Source organism: Hirundo rustica, chromosome 3 (genome assembly GCF_015227805.2).
Source record: "Hirundo rustica isolate bHirRus1 chromosome 3, bHirRus1.pri.v3, whole genome shotgun sequence".
Lineage (NCBI taxonomy): Eukaryota > Metazoa > Chordata > Aves > Passeriformes > Hirundinidae > Hirundo > Hirundo rustica.
Genome location: NC_053452.1, coordinates 24,722,424 through 24,746,535, shown reverse-complemented (window position 1 = coordinate 24,746,535; position 24,112 = coordinate 24,722,424). Strand labels below are relative to the sequence as shown.

The 24,112-nt window shown below is 42.6% G+C and overlaps 2 protein-coding genes across 6 annotated transcripts in view; one reads left to right on the top strand and one right to left on the bottom strand.

Annotated features, from left to right (window-relative positions):
• Window positions 1–19,571, bottom strand: part of BICRAL (BICRA like chromatin remodeling complex associated protein) — a 44,610-nt gene extending 25,039 nt beyond the window's left edge. The window contains exons 1-2 of one of the 5 annotated variants that reach the window (XM_040058433.2): window positions 8,790–9,300; window positions 2,409–2,504 (exon numbers count right to left, since the gene is read on the bottom strand). The gene's annotated coding sequence lies outside the window, so the exon portion shown is untranslated. Of the gene's footprint in view, window positions 1–2,408; window positions 2,505–8,789; window positions 9,301–10,018; window positions 10,188–18,997; window positions 19,078–19,523 lie in introns of those variants that run through there. The other 4 variants (XM_040058434.2, XM_040058437.2, XM_040058432.2 and 1 more) reach the window with 4 other exon arrangements.
• Window positions 19,572–19,701: 130 nt separating this feature from the next.
• On the top strand, window positions 19,702–22,301 carry TBCC (tubulin folding cofactor C). Its single transcript, XM_040058439.2, has one exon. It carries the CDS (start codon window positions 19,702–19,704, stop codon window positions 20,728–20,730), a length of 1,029 nt encoding a protein of 342 aa, XP_039914373.1. The 3' UTR covers window positions 20,731–22,301.
• Window positions 22,302–24,112: the final 1,811 nt, after the last annotated feature.

Here is a 24,112-nt window from a genome sequence, read left to right as displayed (position 1 = left end):
ACAGATATTCCCTGTAGCTTATTAGCAAAGCCCCTACCATTCTGTTTCATATCTCTGCTACCGCACTGGTGAATATAGCATATATTTCAACTTGGATCACATGTACTTGTGCAAGAAGCCCTGCCTATCCCTTCTGGGAAATAACCAGAGTGCCCTTTATCACATGCCCCCAAACAGAATATAAGAGAAGTTGAAAGTAATAAAACTGACAAGGAAATCCCAGCTATGCAATCCAGTCCTCTGGGATACTCTTATTACTTGGCCTTAAAGCCTCTGCCTTCATTTCAACACTCTGACCTACTACAGAGCAAAGAGCAACAGAAGATGAATAGAGCAGTCCTGCCCTCCTCTCATCCACTTTCCCCGGCTCAGCTCAAGGCTTTGAAGAGTCATCTGGAACAAAAAAGGGATCTGATAAAACACATTGATCTGTTTCAACTCAGGATGAGCTTCTTGATTGGCTCTGGCTTGCCACAGGGCTGCAGCGGTGCTAGTGCCAGCACAGGAGAGGGAATGAGGCAGACAGGCAGTTAAAACACGGGCAGGCAGCAGTGCCTCAATCAGCTTAAGGCACGCGTGGGGCTGTAGCACACGTGAACACAACCATCACCCTCACAACAGCACAGTGCAGGCAGCAGTCCAGTGGAGTGATTATTATTCCCTTTCCATCAGCACTTGTGAGCTCCCAGCTGAAATCTGTTTGGCTTTTACACAGAGACGCAGCTCTTAAAAGAAATACAAAACAACGTCAAGGAGTCCAACAGAGCGCAAGTAAAATCCTGTGGTCACGTGAAGGAACTGCCTTTCTTCAGCCTGGGCAACAGAAGGCAAAGCCAGGTGCTACCTGCAGCCTGCTAAAAGGGGCACAAAGATGAGCCAAGCAGGTCTTTTCTCATCAACACACAGCAAGACATGAGGCAAGAGCCAAAACACGTAACACAGAAAACCCCAACTGGATACAAGGAAAAAAGTTCACAAACAAGAATGTTCAAGCAAGAGGGTGGAATCACCCTCTTTGGAAATTTTTAAAACTCACGTGGCCCTGACCAACCTGTTCTAACTGTGAAGCTTGTTCTGCTCACTGCAGGGAGCAGGGCCAGGTAACCCCCAGTGGTCTTTACCCACCTAAATTTTTAGCCAACATGCTACACAATCTGCAGTATCATGCAACACATGCAGGACCTACTACCTGCACTGTCATTAAAACCAGATTTGCCCAGAAGCAACCCAATTATTCACACGTGCTTCATATATTATCCGTAATCTAAAAGCTGTAAGCATATGATTTACGCTACAAAATTTACTCCAGTTGTATTCAAAAGAATATAACAAAATAATTATTTTCCTTTCTCACAGTCACTTATAATTTCATACAGCCTTAATAGATTGTTTCAGATACAAAGCAATAAACCACTATTTTCCCTTTCTGTGAAAAGCACTAATGGATAGCTTAGAAGAACAACATTTAGAACAATAATTTCCAAAAAGTGTGACAAAATCAACATCAAAACTTGGTAAGTCACATATAAATGTATTTATCTGCAAAACTGTTGGAAAAATCTAGACTTAAAAGTTGTGTGCAAATACATGGGATCAATCCCTGACTGGCAGCACGACTACTGAGAGCGAACATCGACCTTTGGAAATCGATGCTTTAGAGCAAGGTAATGACTGTTGTAGCTAAACCTTTATAATGGGAGATAATCAAACTTGCACACAGTAACATACACAGCACCTGAAGCAACTACTGTTGGAGTTATGACATACACCCACTAATCCTCACAACTTCAGTATGCCTTTGTGCACATCCTGTCAGCAGGAATTCTGACAAGATCTCTCCCATGCTTTATAATGAACCTGTCCTATCAAATTTCCTAAAACGTTCTGTTGCTCTATAATTCTCCATTCAGAATTTTACTCTACAATCCTGAACGTCACTATGGAATATCTGAAGAAGCACACTGCCACTGGAACAACAATCAACCATAACAGCAAAACCAGAAGGAAGCAGGTACTGTAACACTCACTGCAGAGAATGGTACTGCTGTGAACTGAGTTTGCTACACCAAATCGGTGGCATCTTCATCCCTTCACAACCTTCTGAGCACAGATGTGTAAAGATAACTCTATTAACCCAATCCACCCCTCGATAAATTACATAAAAGGATTGCTGCAGCATTAAATGACTCCACACTGACTGCAGAGGTCAAATGCCCAGAATTGAAGCCCTTCCCTCACACAAATTTCCCCAACCCTCATTCATTTCCACAGTGCTAATGTTTTTCTGTGTGCTTCTGAACCGGGGGGGGGGGGGAAACCCAAGCTGTTTCATCATCCATTGGGTAACATATCATCTCAGCAGTGTGCACTTCACGTTGCCAGGGAGCTGCAACCACTGCCTGCCTTACCCTGTCTGCTCTCTCTCGGGTTCCTATCCAACAGGCAGCCTCGGATTCAGTGAAGGAAACTCCTACACAGGAACAACCAGACCTCACTTGCATTCTCTGCAACACAGAATTGTAAGAAAGAAGCATAAACTCAAACCCTTATTACCATATAGTTTAAATTTCAAGTCAATACTATTTTTGAACAAACTAGTACCTTGCAAAGCGAATTTCAAACTTTTGTAAATAACCAAGACTATATCTTATAATCAACTTAAGAGCTGCTCACCATGTCAAGCCCTCTGTTGTCAAGAAATTCATTTTTACGTGGATGGAATACAAAAACTGATTTTAAGAGATATTCCTACTTCCTCCCTCTCATTACTGTAAAAAAAATCATATGCTGCAGAATAATGACACAGTACTCAAGGGAAAAGAGGTGAATATTGAAAAATTCATTGCAAACTAAAACCTCACTCCAAAGCCCTAATTATCCAAAAACTGTCATCTCAGGACAACGGGAATAAGGAAACAAAATTAATTTTAAAATGCACTTCATAAAACACAAGGACTCAACTACTCACTTATAAACTAACTATGCTGTACTCATATTCTACAATATGAAATTACTCCTTATGAGGCTTTTCTTTTCAAGAGTAATCAAAAGAAGCTACTACTCCACTGTTGCAAAATCTACCAGAAACTGCACTCTAAAAAAGAGTTAAAATAAGAAATCTGGGATTCTAAGCTAGTAACACAGCACATTATGCAAGTATTAACTTTCTAAATATACAAAAATAAGTTTTTATTCCAAGAATCTAAATATCTAAAAGAATATACTTTTAAGATGAATTTACAATGCTTGCAATTAGCTGTGGAACTGAATTTAATCATCAATATTCCAAAGGCATCTGTATGCAACAGAGTATGAGAAAAAATTATTAATTTTCAAAAGAATGATGAAAAACCTTTCTAAGAAAAACTACTCTAAAAAATAGAAACTATTCAGGAATAAGAAAAATAGCAACAAAAAAAAAGGGCGTCCTCTCAGGAATTGCTAGGCACAACATTATGCCTCTTCATGGTTTTTAAGATCTGGCAGATGAACACCAAAGAGGACAGGCAGGATCCTTACAGATTGTGAAATGCCATCTCCATACACAGAAGGGCAAATAAAAACACACACTAAAACACAGACAACCCACAATAGGCTGTTTATCCAAGTCCTACATTTCCCTTTAGTACGCCATTAAAAAAAAACCAACTGATTTGAGTTTGCCAAATGTGGTAATGTATCAAAGTTCCAAAAACTACAGTGATATTTTAGGATGTCAAGAAAAAGAAGGAAATGTGCAGTTCAACTAAGAGTATGTATGGTAGTAAAGGCTAATCCAGCTACAGTCAAGTACACATGTGAACACCCAGTGTGGCTTTCTACAATCTGATTTCCCCCAGATTGTTCAGCATGTTCAGCACAGAATTTCTAATTTATTCAATACAATCTTTTTCCTACTGCATCCAGAGCTGCTCTTGGCAATGCCAAAATCTTGATAAGATTTTTATCAGGAAATAGATTTTTTTAAATCAGAGAAAATCCAGCCTGAAGGTCAGGATGCTTCCCTATCCCACAGGATTCCCCAGGCTGAAGGCTGGGCTACACTTTTCCCCCAGCAGTGACTATCCTCATCACTACGCTATGGCCTGTTCTGGGCTCCGTCTTCCAAGCTTCTCCACCCCATAAAGCATTCCTCAGGAATTTCAATATTCATAGAGCTTCTGAAAGGTCCCAGTTCCAACTCAAAAGAGGCAAAAAGATCTCAGGAGTTCTGTAGGAAGGAAACATTCACCTGCCCAAAAGATATGCTGTTAAACACTTCTACAAACTACTGTATGCTATAGTGCAGACTGTTAGCATACGTTATTTGTGCAGAACAATGCTTCAAGGAGTGTTGAGTCAGTCTTTCAGATGCTTTTACCTTGCTTCTACTCAAGAACAGTCAAGTGTCATACTTCTCATCCTGTGCATATAGTTTTCAGAGATTCTGAAAAAACATTCTGTGGCCCCAGAATGTAACTTCCTTATGAACTGATCGTTTCTCAGTTGATTTATAAACCAATGCCCTTTTCATTGTCATTCTAGTCCATACTAGTTTAAATACCAAACCTTGCCACCAGCATGCTTCACATGAGTTAGTAGCTGCTAACAATTACCAATAATTAGCTGAAAAGCCATTTATACTCTTTTCAGTTATTAATGTTTGGGAAATCTACTGAAAACTGAATAGAATGAATTGACAGATGCATAATTACTTCAGCAGTGCAGTCCATATCAATAGCCCCAAACCCAAGCTGAAAACATTCCATGCTGTCCTTCTTGAAGCCAGTGCCTTGCTGAATGCCAATGGAGATTTTGCCACCTATTTCAGTGGAGCCAAGACAATTTCTGCAGTTGACTCATCTCAATAAATTCAAGCTCCAACACCAGATCTTGAAATTGCATGCTTGGATCAAGTTCACAGTAGCACTACTGCAAATTCCACCTGAGACAAGGCATAAGATCGGACTTTACAAAAACAATCAGCGTCTTGCAATGAAGTTAAATCCTTCTCCCCAGACCTTCCGCCTCTCTTCTTTTCAACATCCATTCTCAGCAGCTTCAATGAGGGAAAGGTTACTGTGTTACTTTTTTTTTTTTTTTTTTTTTTTTTTGTAAGGATTCCCTTAACTCTGGAACATTTTTAAACGAGCACAAGAAAAGAAAGGAATAAAAAATACTTGATAATCCCTCTTTGCTAGTTAATGACAGTAATTTTTATTTTGTCTAAAACCTCAACAATTCTCAAATAAAGCAAAAATAATACCAACAGAGTAGTTGGGGTTTTTTTTCCAACGATGAAAGCAGGAACAAATTAACATTTGAAAATAAAGACACACACATTCATTTAAGTACATGATGACCTGGAAAAAGACCTCAGTTCAGGTTGGTGCCTATGCATTTATGTTGGTGTGACAAGGGCCTTCCAAGGGCCTTCCCTCGTGACTCTGACCTTCAAAGTGAAACAGTGGAAGGTCACAATGACTGTTCGAAGAGTTTATTACTATCACTGATTTTCCCCTGCCATAAAAAAGAAAAACACACTTGTTTTTGTAGGCAATCCCCACGTCTATGCTGGACTGGGTATATGACAATAAAAAACCTTTCAAGCACAGATGTAGCTTATTCCAGCAGAGCTGCTGTAAGGAATTCTGCCAGCTCTCTGAACATTGACTACGTTACCAAAGAGGCTCTTGTGCCTGCTCTGTAGCCAGAATGACACCCTTTCACACTGGCTGCTACATCTACTCTAAAAAGCACCAGCCATTATATTTACCACAAGCCCAATGCAGCACGAAGAGGCACTATCATTGACCATTAGAGCCTCACTGTGAAACCAACTGCAGCTACGCAGAAACGACTTCTCTGGAACCCACGTGGAAGTACACCCGCAAACCTCTGGAAAGACCGCAGGCAGCACACCCAGGCATCCATGACTGCAAACTTCTTCAGCTCTAGACTACGGGCTTACCTCAGCTGGAAAACTTCATGAATACAGAAAGGGACCTTGGAGGAAACTGGAAATGCAGCTTACAGGAGCACAACCTCGGGGGCTTCCTCTCAGGGCAATTAAACTAAATACATAAACTGTACTGGAAAAGGACACGTGAAGGAGCTGGGGCAGGAAAGCTGCACATCCATAGAGTGATGTAAATACTCAGCTACAGTATAACCATCTCTTTAGCACTGACCTCAACTGAGTCCACACATTTAGGGAGAGCATTTTCAACTCCAGGATACAGGGATCACATACAAAACAAGCACACCCCTAAACCGAGTATCACAGCAGAAAGTAAGCCAAGGTGTATCAGCAGAAGCACAACCCGGCTACTGTATCAACATGGTGAGCCTCACACTCCTCCAGCAATGTAAACAAGCAATACCCAAGGCAAAGTGCTACTCACAAGGACTTTGAAGCTCAGGCAAACAAAAACACCTCTAAAAAGAACAGACCTGCAATATATAAGTAGTAACCAACAAAGATCAACTCGAGATGAGAATACACTGCTTTAGTGCAAGCAGGCCGGTATGCAGGTTATATATACACATTTGGCAAGTACTAGGCCCTGAGAGAACATAGAGCAGTCATTTTTATCCCATTTCTGCCATCTCTTCACTATTTTCACCAATTATTGAAAAAAAACCCACACATAATCTTCCAGACATTAGGGCATAAGAGACATTTTATTATCTTAAACTACGCTACTACTAAAAAAAATGTCACCACCTAGATCCCAAGATTCCTGTTAACAAAAATAATCATTTCAAGAAGCAGTGACTTTAATGAGGTAAGAGTTCTGAAATATGTGAACAAATACTGTACTCCAAACTCACAATATTTGTAAACAATAAAGTTTTATAGCTGGTGGTTTTTTTCAAAGCTAAAATGTTAACAAGTCCCCAGGAAAGTCTTGTAAAAGGACAGTTTATATCCAGACAATTTTTTTGTATATTCCAAGCAATGAGTGTATTTCACAGATAGGTTGTTTAAAACCCTTGAACTTCAATAAGCAAAAATAACCTTGAGGCTTAAACGGCTTTAAGATTATTCCTGAATTTTAAAAAAATCTCCCACTTGCATCAGGAATGAACAACAGGAATGGGGAAGCCCTCCTCTGACATGTCAAAAACCATAAAACCAAGAACTACACAAACATTCCACACTCCTTAGAGGGCACAGCATAAGTTGATCTGGCAGCACACTTTGCTCTTCCCAGGAAGAAGTGATGTTGGTATTAAACTCAAGCCTCACGAGCCTTAAGCAGATCATACAGAAATGTTAAAACAAACAAAAGATGATGGGGGGGGGGGGGGGGGGGGGAGTATTTTCAGTTGTCTTCCTAAAAACAGCACCAAAACAAAACCTTAAAAATATATAAAGGTGCAGCTACCAAATTAAGTAGTTAGGAAAATACACCTTCCTCTAAAGACATAAAGGAGAGATAAAAACTAGCATAAAAAATGTTAATCCCTCCCCCCACCAAAAATTTACAAAGACAGTAACAGCAACAAAATGAGCAACCCACCCACAAAAAATTACCTATGCTTTTATTTTGGCAAGCACTTTTAAAGGTACTGAAGCCTCTTCAACGAAGAATACCTTGCCCTATGCACTACACCTGATTATTTTTTAAAGGCAGATTTCTTTTTGTAATGTCATGTTTTATTTTTTCGGTCATCGTTCAGATGTTCTTTCAAATCCTTTTTTAATTCCCATACTCTGAATGACAAGAAACACGTATTTCAGAGGTAAGAAAACAAGCTTATAAAGGATGTTGGCGGCACTGGAGCTCCGCGCATGGGCCTGTGTGAGCCAAGCCTGTTTAACCGCTCCTCAGCACGGTGACCAAGGACGAGGAAAGGAGCGTGGGGTACGGGAAGGAAGCAAGGCTTTTAGGATTTCGGGGAGAGCCTTCCAAAGCCCAAGGCAGGAACGCTTCCAACAAGAGCCACAGAAACACGGCCCGAGCTGGGCGCGACGGCACCGCCCCACACGGCGCGGCGACAGCAGAAAGGACCTTAAAATGGCGCCCGTGGGGGAGGAGAGCGGGTGAAACTGCGCAACAAACGCTGGCAGGGAGCCAGGCAGCGCCATCTTCCCGTTCTCCCGCGCAGCCGGCGCTGCCTGTCCGCCGAGCCCGGGCACGGCAGCAGCCGCCGCCGGAGCCGCTCTCCCCTCTCCCCTGCAGTCCCTCGGCCACTCTGCGCTGCCGAGCCCGGGGAAGGAGAGGAGCGGCGAGCAGGGAATGGCGAAAGGCAGAGGCCTCCGCGCCTCGTTCCTCCCCACAGTGAACAGCTCCACGTAAATATAAACGCGCCCTCTCCTCTATACGTCGTTCGACTTTGCCCGGCTTTTAACAATTCTATACCTGTTTCCTGCCATCATCTGTAACTGATTTTTGCACTTAATACCAAAAACAGAAAATATAATTTACATACTGAATACCGTCCGTGACTCAGTAAATGTGAACAGTGACCATTTCAGAAAATCCCCTTCACAACCCATTACTGTTTTAAGCCACAAGTTTAAAAAAAAAAAAAAACACTATTTACAAAATACTGCTTCTTTTACGCAAAATAATCCCAGCAACACAAAGGATCGGATTCAGATCCACTCTACAGCGAACCAAAGGGGTCACTCCAGAAAAGAGACGCTTTATTGTGTTTTAAAGAGGCGTTACAATTAAATATTTTCTCTCCCCAAAAGAAAAAAAATAAATAAAATAAAAGGCACATCGAAAAACTTGATCCCGAAAAGGCGGAAAAAAAAAAAAAAAAAAAAAAAAAAAGGCGCATTAACCCAAACCTACCGCCCGAGCATTTCGCGCACCCACAAAAAGCGGCACCGTTTCCATTCCTCGGTTAAAAGCAGGAGGCACGGAGCAATTCGGAGGAAATTGCAAATAAAAAACCAAACAAATAAAATCAAATCTAGTGGTGACATCGAAAACGAGGAAATTAGTGAAAAATAAATCCCCAGAAGGTACAAATCTGAGACACAAGCTCAAAGAAAAGACAAGATTAGGGTGGTGGCCAGTGGACGGGGGAAAGGAAAAAATCAAGCCATGAGCGAAAAAGGAAAAAAGGAAAGAAAAATCCTTCCCAGCTGCACAGCCAGGAGAGAGACGAAGTGTCTCCATTTTCCCAACGAGGAGAAGAAAAGACTGTTTCACAGACCACAGAGCTTTAGAGAAAAGCAAAGAAACGAGGGGGGAAAAAAAGAGGGAGGAGATTTGAAAAGATTATTTTTCTTTCTCCCTCACACACTCTCTCTATCCCCCTCTCTCCCTCTCACTCTCTCTCACACTCACACATACACACACACACACTCTCTCTCTCTCCCTCCTCTCCTCTTTCCATCCCTCTCTTGATGGCCATCAAGGGGGCGGAAAATTAAAAAAAAAAAAAAAAGAAAAAAAAAAAAGACAACAACAACAACTAATTTTAAACCGGCTCAATCAATGAGTCATTAAAAGAGATTTTTCTTCCCTCCTCTCCTGAATTTGCATGGCATCAGCAAGAAGGAAAAAAAAAAAAAAAAAACCAAACCTCTCCCCTCTCTGCAGCTATCAGCCTGGACCTGAAACCTTATCTCTCCCTTCAACCCCCCCCCGCGCCTTTATTTTAAGAAACAACTTTTTTTTAAGTGCCCTCAGCAGCCACCACCATCAGCCTCGCGGAAAAAAAAAAAAAATAATATATATAGTTCATTTCCATGTGAATCCACATCTGCCCAAACAACAGCCACCCACAAAATATCCCTCTTCTTCCTCCTCGTCTCCCCTCTCGCTCGCTCTCTCTCTAGATATATATTTATATACATAGCCCCAGAGCCAATAGCTCTCTGGGCTGAAACCTAATATCCTGGTTTTGGCAACTCCTGGTTGTTAATTTGCTCCTCTTTCTTTTCTGTCTGTCTGGAGATAGATTTCCCCCCTCTCTTTTCCCTCCCCGAAGGAAGGGAGGAAGGAGGTTGTGTGGTTTTTTTTTCCTTGAAATTTTTATCACAAAATTATAATACACTCAAAGGGAAACTCACCGTCATGAAAAAGCAGTGCCTTGTCAACGGGGTTTCTTCGCCATCACATCAGGGGCTGGCAGTGTAGGAGAGAGAGAGGGAGAGCGAGAGAGCGAGGGAGGGAGGGGGGAGAGCGAGCGGGAGAGGGAGCGAGCGAGAGAGGGGGAAAGAGAAAGCGAGCGGGAGGAGAGCGCGGCTCCGCTCGGCTCCGCTCCGCGCCCGCACCGCCACCGGCACCGCACCGCCGGGCCCGGCACGGCACGGCGCGGCCGCGCAGCTCCGCCGGGACACAACGCCGCAGACCGGCGCCCGGGCACACGCACCGCCGCCCTGGCATGATGAGTCCCCAGCCCCAGCGCGGTCCTCGCTCCGCGTTTAAAGCCAGGCCCTTTAAAAACTTAGGTTTTGTTTTGGGTTGTGTTTTTCAGAAACCCCTAAGTCTGGACGCCTAGCCGGAACTGCTGGCTTTAGGTTAAAAGTTGGGGGTTGTTTGGGGTTACAGGAAAGTAAAACAAAGTTTTTGGCCTATTAAAATTAACGTCAATGTCAACAATTCGGTTGATGTCCTTCATATTAAAACTAAATCACTCTAAGCTTTGTGGGCGGGAGGGGGTCCCCAAAAAAAGAAATGCAAGCGCAGGGGACTCCCCAGAAAAATAAATGCAAGGTCACCTTGAAAAAGGTAAGATTTGATCCCCTGACAAGCTACAATATTTTAAGTATTTTTAGATATGTTCTTATTAGCCATGCTGAAAACAAATTACATGAATGTCAACTACTTTAAAAATTTTTGGGTAACCTAAAAATGTTAATTTGAAGTCAAAGGTTATAACACTGAGAGTTCATTGATGCTGTTCTACACTTCATCTAAAAGCATTAATAACTTCACTCAAAGCTTTTTTTGTTACAGAAAAGTAATCCAACTTAACACCATTCACTGAAAACAATTTAATTTTTAAAAACTATTTTTGCAGATAATTCAGAGAAGCCTGGTTTATTAAAAAAAAACCCCACATTTTGATAGAAAACAGATTTTTAGCATGCAGAGATATGTAAGGTAATCCTTTTAAAATAAAAAATTAAAAAAAAAAAAACCTTTAAGACCCTTTTTCTGCTAGTAATGGTAATTCCCAAGTACTTTACTATTTTATTCCTAAGTAACTTTGTTAAAACTACTTAGATACAAGGGTTTGAAGACTTTATTTAGTAGCACATCCTTCTTTATTATCTTCATACAGTTCAAAAAAATCTCTTAAAATGTTTTAGGGTTTTTTTTTAGCAACTATATCAAAATGGTTATGGGTAGTGTACTAAGTGGACCTTCTCAAAGAAGTTGGCCAGATTACTAAACTTAAAATAAATAAATAAATAAATAAATAAATCGCAGCACTGTTTTTCAATTAGAATCTGGTTATATTAGTTTTTGAGGTAATCAACCAATTCCCAACTTTTGCCAAAGCCAAGACTCACCTACAACCCTTGTAGAAAACTGAGGTGAAGTTTCAAATCACTCCCTAAGGTTGGACCCAAGGAAACAAACCTTAGCACATGTCCAGCAGATCCTTTGTGCAGCCCGTGAACCTGCACATGGCCATGCCTTGGCCATCAGCCAGAATATTAACTGCACTTTTCATGAATGCAGCAAGAACCCCAACAGCCACAGTATGGAAAGAAACACCACATGCCAAAGAGCTCTGGAAGAGCTGTAAGCCTCTACTCCCAACACCAGCAACAGAAAATCCAAAAGGCCAAAACTTCAAGGTTCCTAACTTCAGTAAATGCTTCAAGGCCAAGCTCTGCTCTAAATTCAAATCCCTCCTCAGCTTCGGTGGCTTTAGAGAATATTGCCCAAGTGAGAACTTGTATGGAGGGACACCACCAGCATTCTGATTTGGTTAACGGGAAGGAACTGCAGAGGTTACAAGGCCGAACATCTCAGCAGTATGTTGTTATTATTATTACTCTCCCAGTCCTACAGAAACCACAAATAGGAAGCAGGCAATACAATACAAAGAAGGAACTGGAGAAAGGAAGAAAAATGAAGACAGATGATTGTGATTCTGTTATCATAAGAAACACAAGGAATCCTACATAAATTTTCCATGATGGTACCATAACTTACCCTCCCTGAAGGATGTTTCTAGGCAGCATTGACAATAGTGTTACTAAGCAGGTACAGTACAAAAAGGGAAGGAGAGCTAACATCATCTGTACATTGAAGCACCCTGCAGTAACTAGAGTTCTCCATATCTACACACATTTGCTATATTTGTTCACAGGTAGAAATGGTTACCAAAAAAAAAAATTTAGAGTTGGAAGCAACTTTATAGGTCATATTGAAGTACGCACGTAATGTTACCTTCAATACTAAGAGGTCTGAATGCAGTGATCTGCTGTAATGTCATCTTTCAGGTGTACTACAGAATTTCCCAGACCATGTTTGTAAAGAACTACTGCTTTTTCCTGGCAGGTACTCATGCTGTTTTAAGTGCATCACGTGTTGTTTCAGAACTGGATGTCACTACCCCAAGAGGTTGCCCCTCTTCTCACTGCCTGACTGCATTAATACAAAAGACCCTCGTATGTCAACATTCTTCTACCTCAGGGTCACCTGCTCAGAGCTGTCATCTTCAACCAGAGTCCTATTCTCCAAATTATGTACTATGCAATATCAGTTGCTCTCTTTCTTTAGCTTTCACAATCACATTAATACATTTTCCTGTAGCAGCTTTATAAGGAGCAAGGGGAAATAAGCATAAGAAAAAGGCAAGACCAGTGTCAAAAGGGATGAGAGAAATCTTTAGAAGACACATTGGTGTAAAAACAGCTACTGGGAATGTCACGTGCACCCATCACACAACAAACTACTTGGCTGTATTTTGACACCAGCTGTCAAACTGTGACCATGCTGTTTAACAAATATCACTCTCATAGGTGTGCAAAGACACCGAGTGACATTTGGAGTGATCTGATACATCACCCTGAAATGACAGACTGTAAAGAACTGAAAACTATGCTTAGATATTTGAGAGGGAGAAAATAAGGGGGTACAAAACACCCTCATTCATTCTGTCTCCAGATTTCTCCTACATCAAATCACTTCTTTGATATTCAGCCCATTTTTCCAGGTCTGCATCACATACATTCCAATTCTTGTGCTATCAAAAATTAATACCCCAAAAGAAGATGAAGCAGCAGTAGATTCATAATGAAGAATTTGAGGACTAAGCTAGTGCATTAAAGGAATTCCACAGCCATCCCAAGATTCTTGCATGAATAGATGGCTTGTAACATCAACTCACTGCATCCTTTCAGAGATATACTGAATGGAAAACAATGCCATTTCCTCCACTGCAGCCTTGCTTTCTCAGACTGAATCCATCAGCTCTATTGATGGCACTTCTTCCTCCCATGCCGTATTATCTCCATTCATTAACGTGTTTCTTATGTCAGCTCATGTCCAGACACACCTTTTATACATTTACATACTGCTTAATTAATTATTTAAATAATAATAAATAACTAAGCTTGAAGGCACAGAAACAAGTAGGTCATCATTAAAGGGCACAAGCAATAGAGAGGTAGAGGTCACTTGAAAAGTAGGGCACCCAAATACAGTGGCATAAAGGCAAAGACTTTAACTTGGAATATAAATTTAACATACCACATGCAAAATTCAGTTCAATATCCATATTAACCACCAAATTCAGAATAATTACCACCACTGTTTTGATGACTCACCAGTAAAAATTACCTAAACATTACAATGTTCAGCTTGATACCATGCCTTCCTTACACAAAACAGTACTTACAAAACCTGGGTCGTAATTGCATGATGTAATTTGTAAAGCTGCGTGACTCCAGTATCAGTCATCATACCAAAGTCAGGACTACCTAACCAAAGGTATCTTAAGGGGTGATTGGTAAGGATGTAGGTACCAAGAGGAGGAAACGAAGAGTGAACCTCAGAACAAGGGATTTACACCAATACCAGAAGACAGACAGGTTTCTATGACTGGAGACTGTGTGAAGGCCAACAGGGCTGGTCTGTGATGAATCTAAAGAGCAGATTTTAGAGAACTGTGCTTCTCTGAGATGGGGACCTGACATACAGCAGACAATTAAATAAAGACAAAGAAAACACAGTGACTGGAGCTCCCACTGAAACAAATGGCAGTTCAAAATTATTACTGGAATAGATAACAATAACTATATCATTCTCTAGGTTATTTAAATATACTCTCATGTTCTTCAGCTTAGAGTACTTTAAAGAGGAGAATTAAGTTTGAAAGACTAATAGCTCTCACTTCCAAGTTAGAATAATCTTAAGAAATTCAACCACTAAAATAAATCAGAAAAAAAAAAAAAAAGACAACACTCACCTCTGGAGACAGAACTTTACTTCTCCATTATTTCTGTAGTAATCTTGCACAATTAACACTGCCGAAACTTATAGAAGAACTTAGGCTAAAAATGATGGCAGAAATTATGACAACCTTCTATCATATTCATAGTTGATTTGGCTAGCACAGATGAACAGGAAAACAATCAGGTAAGTAAGGATATAGAAATTCAGACAAGTATATTAACAAATAGATGGACACAAGGGTTTGGGTTGGGTGGTTTTGGGGGGTTGTTTTGTTAGTTGGTGTGTTTGTGGTTTTTGTTTTGTTTTTTCAGGCAATGAAACTAACAAATTAGCCATTCCTAATACAACTGAGGTGTTGTGGATTATGTCAAAAAACAAAAAAAGGGGGCAATTTAAGCAAAAAAAAAGAGGCCTAAAACATGAAATTAGGTGATACAGGGATACAGAAACACAGTGGAATAGTAAATTATACCAACAGCATTTGTGTTCCTGAAAGAAACACAGACATGCTAAGCTATACTTGTATAAGGACAAGACAAAAAGGAGGAACAGAAGGGACATTATGAATAAAATACCACCTAAGTCAGAACTTTTGAGACAGAATAGTTTTACTTGGACATTTCTGAGTCCCTACTACAAAACCAACTGGGTAAGATTTGGATGAGAATGAAGATTGCTGTAAAAGAAGTCTTCATATTATCACTAGAAAGTGTATCAATATGAATGGAATTTATTCTCAGATTTAGACTGAAGAACAAATGCTAATAATAGGAGGAGGAAACCCTCATTCAAAATGATAGCTGACAGACTTTTCCATAAGATGAATAAATGGTAAAAAGAATACAAGTATAGTTTTATCCACTAAGAAATATACTACAGGAAAGCTACTAGGAAAACTTGGATATGAGTTGGAGTTAATTCTATTTAAATTACTCAGAAAGATAAATGGAATATGTTTGCAAGTAAGATTCACAATTCCAAAACAGAAAACTTTGATATGCTATTGAACCTAGGTGGTCAGACCATTGAACTGGCTAGTCTAATAACCACAGTTTTCTGAAATGCATTTAAAAAATAATTGTAAAAGTATCTGAAGTGTAAAGCAAGGCAATGAAAAAAAATCCCTCCAAAACTTCATAACTAATAGAATAATTGCCTCAAAGGAAGAGTCCATAAAGCAGTATCTGTAGCTTAGGTACTAGGTCTTCAGAATTTAACTACAGTCAATTAGCAAGTTAGGATTCTATCTAGCAGTCAGCAGCTAGAACCAGACCAAACCTAGAGTGATTTGCTGCTCTTGTTAAAAAAATGCTATGCTTTGAAGTCTGTCCCTGGTTTTGAAGGATAACTCATTTTTGTAGAAATTAATCTGTTTCTCCACCTTTGGCATTGGAAATACCAGGTTCTCAGACGGGACCAGCCCAGACTAGTTTCAAAACAAGTGCACCTTGACGGGTTGGAATATAATTAGTGTCTTAAGCATTCCCAAGGATTACATTCAAAGCTTTTGCATTACTCACGGCAATTAAGTTGCACCAAGTAAGTTTCATAGTTTTAGCTTTAACACTCTGCTTAGTGATTTAAAAACATGTATTTTACATTGTCTTGGCTTTCCATATGGCCAAATATATAAAGCACAACACTTTAGTGCAAACAAAAGCTTTTCAAAAAAACAACCAGTATGCCAAAAGTAACATTCAAAGAATTTTTTTTCCAAATGAACTGAGATACAGTAACTCAACATTCACTTTTAATGAAGCCCCACTGTACCGTGAAAAATGTGCAGCCTACAGTATCTTAAATGAATCATAATATGGCTTACATCTTTAATGCCTGATCACAGTGCCAGAGGAGTTCAAAGAGCCCTTACTAAAACCATCAGTAGAATATGCTGGTTGCACAAGCCACTGAAGTACCTACTTTGTAGCCAAAAGTAATTATGTTGCTCTGCTAATCTCTGCTGTAGAAACTCAATCTAACAGAGATCACATCTATCAGATAAAAGCTCCATGCAAGGCACAGAGGCTGCCACTTTTCTTGAAAACACACACAGCATTTTGTGTGTGTGACGGTGCAACATACATGCATTACACCCTTCAGAATAAATATTGTCAGTGTTGGGAATACATATTAATGATAAGGAATAACTCCACGTCCGTCCCTCCTCTGCTTGAGAGGCTGCAAATCTACATCTTGAGATCACGCCACATCTGTGAGGTTCCTGACTTTTACAAGCACAGGAACCTCAGGTGTAAGAATCCATTATTATGAGGCTGAACACACAGTTGTCTCTGTGGATCTCCCTTTATTCCCCACTCTTCTTAAAATAATGATGGAATGAGACAGGATCTTGAACCATCAGCTGAACTACGCAATACATCTCACTTAAAAGGCAATGAGGTAATGCTGTTGAACTATAGCAAATCAGTACAAAATATTTCAGGTGGATAGCGTTCATGACTGATAGCCATGAGACAGATTTAAACCTGGAAGAATGCATGGAGCTCATGTTTCAGAGTTTCACAGCACTAGATCAAAGTAAAAAAGTGCAACCTGCAACTTCGCATAAAACAAATGACGCTGTACAGGCCAAACAATGGCAGACAATATCACTGAAATGACTGAGGAATGAAAGCACATCCAAGAGAGAAGAAACAGGAAAAAAATATAACACAGAGAATTATGTACCTTACTTTTTTCTCATACCCTCAAACAGCCAAGTTACAGCTTATTCAAATAACTCCAAGCCTGAGCTGGAAGGCTTACATTTTATTCAGGTGGTTACTGTTTGGCACACTAAGCAGCCTCAAAAGATAGAAGCTGCTGCCAGCAAAGTCAGGAAGAAAATTGTCAGTCTTTGTATGACCACAAAAAAAAAAAAAAAAAAAAAAAAAAAAAAAAAAAAAAAAAAAAAAAAAAAAAGGCATATGCACATGCCAATATCAATTATACAAAAACCTCAAATTGAAAGTGTGGAAAGCAATTTTGGAACATCAAGATGAAACAGTTGGAAGAATTTTACATCTCCCTTTTTAATTTTTCATTATGGTCATACCTTCCACCTTCTTGTGTCTGAGGTTTTTTTTTTGTTTTTTTTTTTGCTTTTAACCAAAAAACCAATTGTGCACATTAGCAAGGTGAAAAGATTCCAGTTTCTCCCAGAAGCTCCTATTTACAAGAGTATTTGGTCCTCATTAATTTAAACCTCCAATCACCTCTAGAAAAAAACAGTTCAGAATACCTAGCATTCTAAGTGCCCAGATATAATAAGGAGTAATTATACTACAGCATAAAATACTTAACATTTATTCTGTACTGTGTACACTAATGTTTGCTTGCAGTCCTTCCATATAGGAAGTTCTTCTACCCACTGCAGTTCATCTGCAGTTCACCTCTACACAACAATACCAAAGCCACACTCCAGGAACATGTGTGCAAAAACAGCAAAAAACCTTTGGAATTGACTATTTATTAAGAAAAAAATCTAATACTTATTACTAAATGTATAATTTAAATACATTGGTAGGAAAAAAATCAAGTGAGAATATTTCAATACTCTTCCTTTTTCATGACTAGCACATTCCTCTTCTACAGAGTAAGAAGTTTTAATTTTTAAGACTCAATCTAATTCTTCAGAAACAGAATTCAGAATATTACAGTATTGCAACAGATGTGATGCTGCATTAAGAGCTGTAATGCATCAAACACTTCACCTATCCCACTGTCCATCCAACCTGCTCCAAAGTGCTACTGTTACATAACGATCCCTTGCAATCCCCTTAGTTTATACGTTAAGACTGTTAAGGAACAAATATTCTCTATTTTAGTGCGAGTCCTCTCTATACATTGCAAGGTTTAAAGGCATTTCACTGCCTTTCCTCTGTCATCTGAACTGCACTGACATCAACAGTACTGAAGATTCAGGTACTCCATACCTTCTAACATTATAGCATTTCTAACACAGAAATTAAACCACATTTCTGAGGGAACAGAAAACAACAGCTACTTTCAAGCTAAAGGTACTTTCAAATGCTAACCTTAAGGGACATAACCTATACTTCCAAACAGGAATATTAGGCAAAAAACTCATGCTATTACCAAACAGAAGACGGAAAAATCACATTATCTGCTTTGGGTTTACCACCTTTTCGCTTCAATGGATAGTATTAGGTCCTGTGTTAATTTGTCACAAGTAACTTCAAAATGACAAGGTAAAGGAGATGGTATTTGTAGAAATGGACAGGAATTAAATTTCTTTTCATATTTCTAAAGGAGTGATTAGTGTTGACTTCCTTCGCACAAATTAAAATCCAAATAATAGAAAAACAGTTCTTAAATGAATACAGCAAACCAATTGTCACTTTTTTATTTTGCAGACAGTGTTCTTAATTTCTGATTCCTGCTGCAAGTTTACTTAAAACACATCTTCTAATCGTAAGCCTTCCTTCCCATGTTTCCATATAGGCCTCTGTAGATTGCTTATACAGTCCTCCCCCTGGGGCACAGTAATCCACTGGCACTGCTCCCACTTTTCCCTCAAGAACCGAACTCTCTTCTGGAACAAAACACTCCAGAAACCAAATAAGCAGCGAGGAAGAGATCTATCCACCTGGCAGCACCTTTGCAGTTACCTGCAAGGCTCAGCAGCCTTTCTCCTCAGCCACTCCACTGCGGGAGAGGGGAACAGCAGGGAAGGTACTAGCACACGGCGGGCACGGAGCCTCCCGAAGGCGCCGGCCGTGTGAGGCTGCCAGGGGACCGGCCCCACCCGGGCAGGGGGCCGGGAGCGCCCGGCGCCCCCGGAGCACGGGGGCGGCTCGGGGCGGCCGGCGCGACCCCGAATCCGCTCGGGAGGGCAGGTGGAGCTCTGGGCTGCGGCCCCTCCGCCTCCCACCCGGGCCCCGCACCGAGCCGCCCCTTCCCTCGCCCGCCCCGGCCCCGCCGCCCGCGGGAGCCCCCGCGCCCAGGGCCAGCGGCGACGGGCGCGGCCCGAGAGCGGCGCGGGCGGGGACGTAGGTGCAAGCGCAGCAACGGGAAGAAACGAGCAGCTCCGCGCGGGCACAGCGGGGAAGCGGGGCGGGGGCTTATTTATATCCCGGGCGCTAATTTGGGAAGCGGGATAACCCGCCCCGCACGGCACCTGCCGCCAGCACTCACCCCATCCCGCGGAGAGGCGGCGGCCCCTTTAAGACAGCGGGAGACCCCTCCCTCCGGCCCTCCCGCTCTCCCCCGCCGCGCGCCTCCCGGGCCGCCAATCGGCGGCGGTGACGCAGCCAGGGCTGCGGGCAGCCAATCCGCGCGCCGCTTAGTGACCGCAGGGGAGGCGAGCGGCAAGATGGCGGCGCCGGCAGAGGCGGCGGCCGTGGCGGCTCCTTCACAGTCCGAGGCTGCCGCGGGCTCGGCCGCCTGCGCCGTGGTGCTGCCGGAGCGGCTGCAGCGGCGGGAAGCGGAGCGGCAGCAGGGCGTGGAGCGGCAGCGGCAGAAGAAGGAGGCGCAGGTAGTAAAGGAGGAGCAGAGCGAGTTCTTCTTGGCCGCCTTCGCCCGGGAGCGGGAGGCCGTGGAGGCGCTGCTGGCGGCGGGGACGCTGGAGGAGGCGGCCGCCCGCCTGCAGGCGCTGCAGAAGCTGCTGACGGGCAGCGTGCGATTCCTGGCGCCCTACGAGGTGCGGCAGGGGCAGGAGACCGTGGCGCGGCTGCAGGGGGACCTGGCGGCGCGGCGGCAGCAGCTGCAGCCCAAGAAGAAATTCGCCTTCCGCACCCTCAAGAAAGAAGCGGCTCCGGGCAGCGCCCCGCGCCCCGCCGAACCCGCTCCGGCGGCCCCCGCCGCGCCCGGCCTCGGCCTGGCCGAGGGCGAGTCGGGCGGGCCGCCTCTGTGCGGGTTCAGCGGCGCCCAGGACGAGGAGCTGGAGCTCGGCCCCGCGGAGCTGCTGCAGCAGGACGTGCTGCTGTCGGAGCTGCGCGGCTGCCGGGTGCGGCTCCGCGGCAACCCCAACACGCTGCGGGTGCGCGACTGCCGCGGCTGCACCGTGCTCTGCGGGCCCGTGTCCACCTCCGTGCTGGTGGACGGCTGCAGCGGCTGCCTGCTGGCGCTGGCCTGCCAGCAGCTCCGCACCCACCGCACCCGCGACTGCCGGGTCTACGTGCAAGTCACCAGCCGGGCCGTAATCGAGGCCTGCTCTGGGGTCTCCTTCGCCCCCTACTCCTGGAGCTACCCTGGCATCGAGCGAGATTTTGAGTCGTCTGGGCTGGACAGAAACAGTAACAACTGGAACCTGGTGGATGACTTTGACTGGCTGGCGACGGACAAGCCTTCACCCAACTGGAGCCTGATCCCCGAGCAGGAAAGAATCGCTTGCTGGGACTGACTGCGGAGGCAGCAGCCCTGCTGTGCGAGAGATCCTCGTGTAAACGCACTGATCCACAAGCTGTGGGACTGAATCCCCGATATGCCATTAAATGATTCCATTCAGTATTCAAATTTTGAATTATAATATATGGTCGGATTTCTTAGTTGAAGAATACCGGTCAGATAGAGTTTACTGTCCTTGCACACGTTGCTGCTATAATCTGTATGTATCACTGTGGGATTTGCCAATTTCTGAAGTACCTCAGTGTGAGTTTCAAGTCAGTGAGGTGTGGCAAAGGCCACTGATACACAAACAGCAGAGCCTCTTTCAGAGCTGTTGTGCTGCTTTCACTCCCCCAGGCAGACCCTGAATTAGCTGCACATAGTGCAAACTGTACTGAATGAAAAGATCAAATACCAAATTTTCTATGTTTTTGTGGTTCTCACGTTGCTGACGGCAGCACAGTGTGTCTGGGGAGTGCAGGGCAGTGCTGCTGTGAGGTAACGGGGCAGAAAAAAGGTTCATGTGAAGGAAAAGTTTGTAACTGCAGTGCAGCAGACTGAGATGCATCCTAGGCTGTGGTAGAATGATGAGCCAGTTCCTGCGGATTCGGGTTAAATCTGTAAGTGGGCTTTGGGCTTTTACTTCAAGTGAGATAAGTCTAAAGGAAAAAGGTGTTACAATAAACATCTAATGCTCTCCTAGTATATTGATTACTCAAAATTGAAAAAACTGTGGAGTCTGTATAAATACTAAATCTTCACAGTCTATAAAGGCTATGTGAAAGGATGCTGCTTCTGTAAGCAACTCAGAGGCATCCAGCAGGTGCTGATGAGCATCACAGAAGCTGGATTAACTGCTCCTCTGCAAGCTGAATCTTCAGGAGAGAGGGGGTTCAGAGATGTCCCACTAGTTTTCCAGACAACAGGCTTTGTGTGCTGTGATCCTAATTTGCAGCACTCTGCTGCTGTGTAAGTGCAGTGTTGACAGAGGGAGTCAGTAAAACAGAAAGATGAGGTGCTATACTCCAGTTCCAGAATTGCATGTTATCTTGCATAAAGTGCAGAGTAATTTAAGTCTCTTCACTCCTGCTAAATAATAATTAAAAAGTAGCAGCACTGTGGAATGCAGTGTCTTTACAGTGCCCTCTTAGTGGTGCTGAAGTAACCACTGTCCATATATAAAGCATACATAATAGTTTTAGGTTTCTAAAACCCCTCCTTAACTTGTGACATTTTTCAAGAAATAATTGATTATCTTGCCTTAGCATAAAGCTTTATTTTAAAACCTCAAATTGTTTATGCTGTCCAGCCATCATCTATGTGCCTCTAACAGACGCTAAATCCTAGCTGAACCATTAAAGAGCTGCACCACTGCCAGAAGTACCTGAGAATTCACTTAGGTGCTTGACTGGTTTTGAGCAGAAAATGTTTTTGTATAAGTTGTTTTCAGCATGTTTAATTTAAAGGAGAGGGGCAAAAGGGATTTTTTTTTTAATTCCTGACAACTTTCAGTTTTGTTTACTTCTGTTAATGTATATTTTTTGAATGAATTGGATTTTGCATTTCAAATATACTTGTTTTGAATTATTTCAGTTGTTCCTTTACTGTATTCTTTGCACTGACAGCATCATAAAATTATTTAAAGGATATACCCTCAGTCTTATATTAATGTACATAATTTATATCCTTTGTTAGAGGGATGTGATCAGTTGAGGCTCTCAAGTATCTTAATTTGAACATATTGGTACAGAACCTGATTTTGTAGTTAATTGTTCGCCACGGATCCCAGTAGTGACAGATCAATCCCGTTAGCATCTAGCCTTGAGATTGCAAAATGCACAGCCTCTAAGAACTACAGTAATGCCTTTGTTCTACTTGCCCGAAGCTCTAAACATTTACACCTCCTTCCTGTGGCGATGGATCCCGGCAGACCCGAACAGGGAGAGAGATGCCGGGCTGTGGGAGGTACCAGGGGTGCACTGAGGCTTCCCAGCGCACTTCACATGGAAGTGCCATGTCCTGTTCCAGCTCTTGGCCCATGATGTGCAGTACTGCCTGAATAAACAGCACGAGTCAAAACATGGAAGTTTAAACTTCAGTTTCTCTCTGAAATTGCTTCAGTTATTGACATCCCAGCTCCTAATGTTTTCTTCCCTCCAACTACTTAACTTTGGTTGAACCACAGTGAGCAGGTAATACTTTTCAGGAACATGGTGCCAGACAATTACCCTAAAGATTTAGTGTTACCTTTGCAATACAAAACGCATAACTGGCTCTTGGTCTCAGGCATGGCATGAAACAAGGAAATTCAATCTGAGAACGGCAAGCCAGAAAAATTTGGTCAGGCAAATACCTAAATGTGATTTATCGTTCTAAACATACAACTTCATATGTGTGTGTGTGTGTGTGTGTGTGTATATATATATGTGTATATATATATATATATAAACCGTTGCACGTTTCCTTACACCTTTTTCAAATAATACTTTCCTAACATAGAATCAAAACAGAAATTCAAGACTATTTCAAAACAGAAATCTGTTAGTGTTGTATGAGAAGTTGAGCACTAGTAAAGGTTTGCTAGCATGTTCATGGGCTTTTCAGTAGAAAAAATGCAACTTTTTTGGGTCTCGAAGGAAGAGAAGCCAAACACCTACGTGTTTCTAATCAGCTAGCGATCATCCTGCCTGATGTATGATTGAAGTGAACAAAGTCTCTTCAAGAGCTCTAACTCTGGTTTGCATCGCAGTGCCACCAGTTCCACCAGGAACTTCTTTAAAAATCTCATACTTCAAAGAAATTAAGGGGCTGAAAAACAAATGCCTGCCAGGGGCATGGGATAACAGAACATCAGCACCAAAAACCTTGTGCAAATTTGCCCCGAAGATAAGCTAACAGGCATAAGGTTTAAAAAAAGAATGGGGGGCATTGAGCTGCAGAACCATTTTCCACAGGGAGTCAGGAGAGCAGTCCCATTTCAAACATTTTTGAAAGACAGCTTGGCTGGACATCCCTCCTCCAGCCAGTGGCCTCACCAAAGTCTTTAAAGCCAGTGAAACTTCTTAGTCCACCACAGGGCTGTTACTCAGTGTTTTAAAGCTCCTGTGTGTGCCTGTGGAGGAAATAAAACAGTTCTATGAAAAGACACACAACACTGAACCCATGGGAGAAAACTGAGGCTGTTTTCCAGGCCACACAGAGCTCTGAGTGTTGCCATCTGTTGAGGCACTGAGGGGTGGCACAGACCAAAACTTGCCTCCAGCGAAGCAGCCAGGAGCTTTGCTGCTGCTTCCCATGGGGCCATCACCTCATCGAGAGGTCTGTCCTGAGAGACCAACCCTCCTCGGTTCCCTTTGGAGTCCAGGCATTTCCCTCTGTCTGCCCCTGCTTCTCTGAGC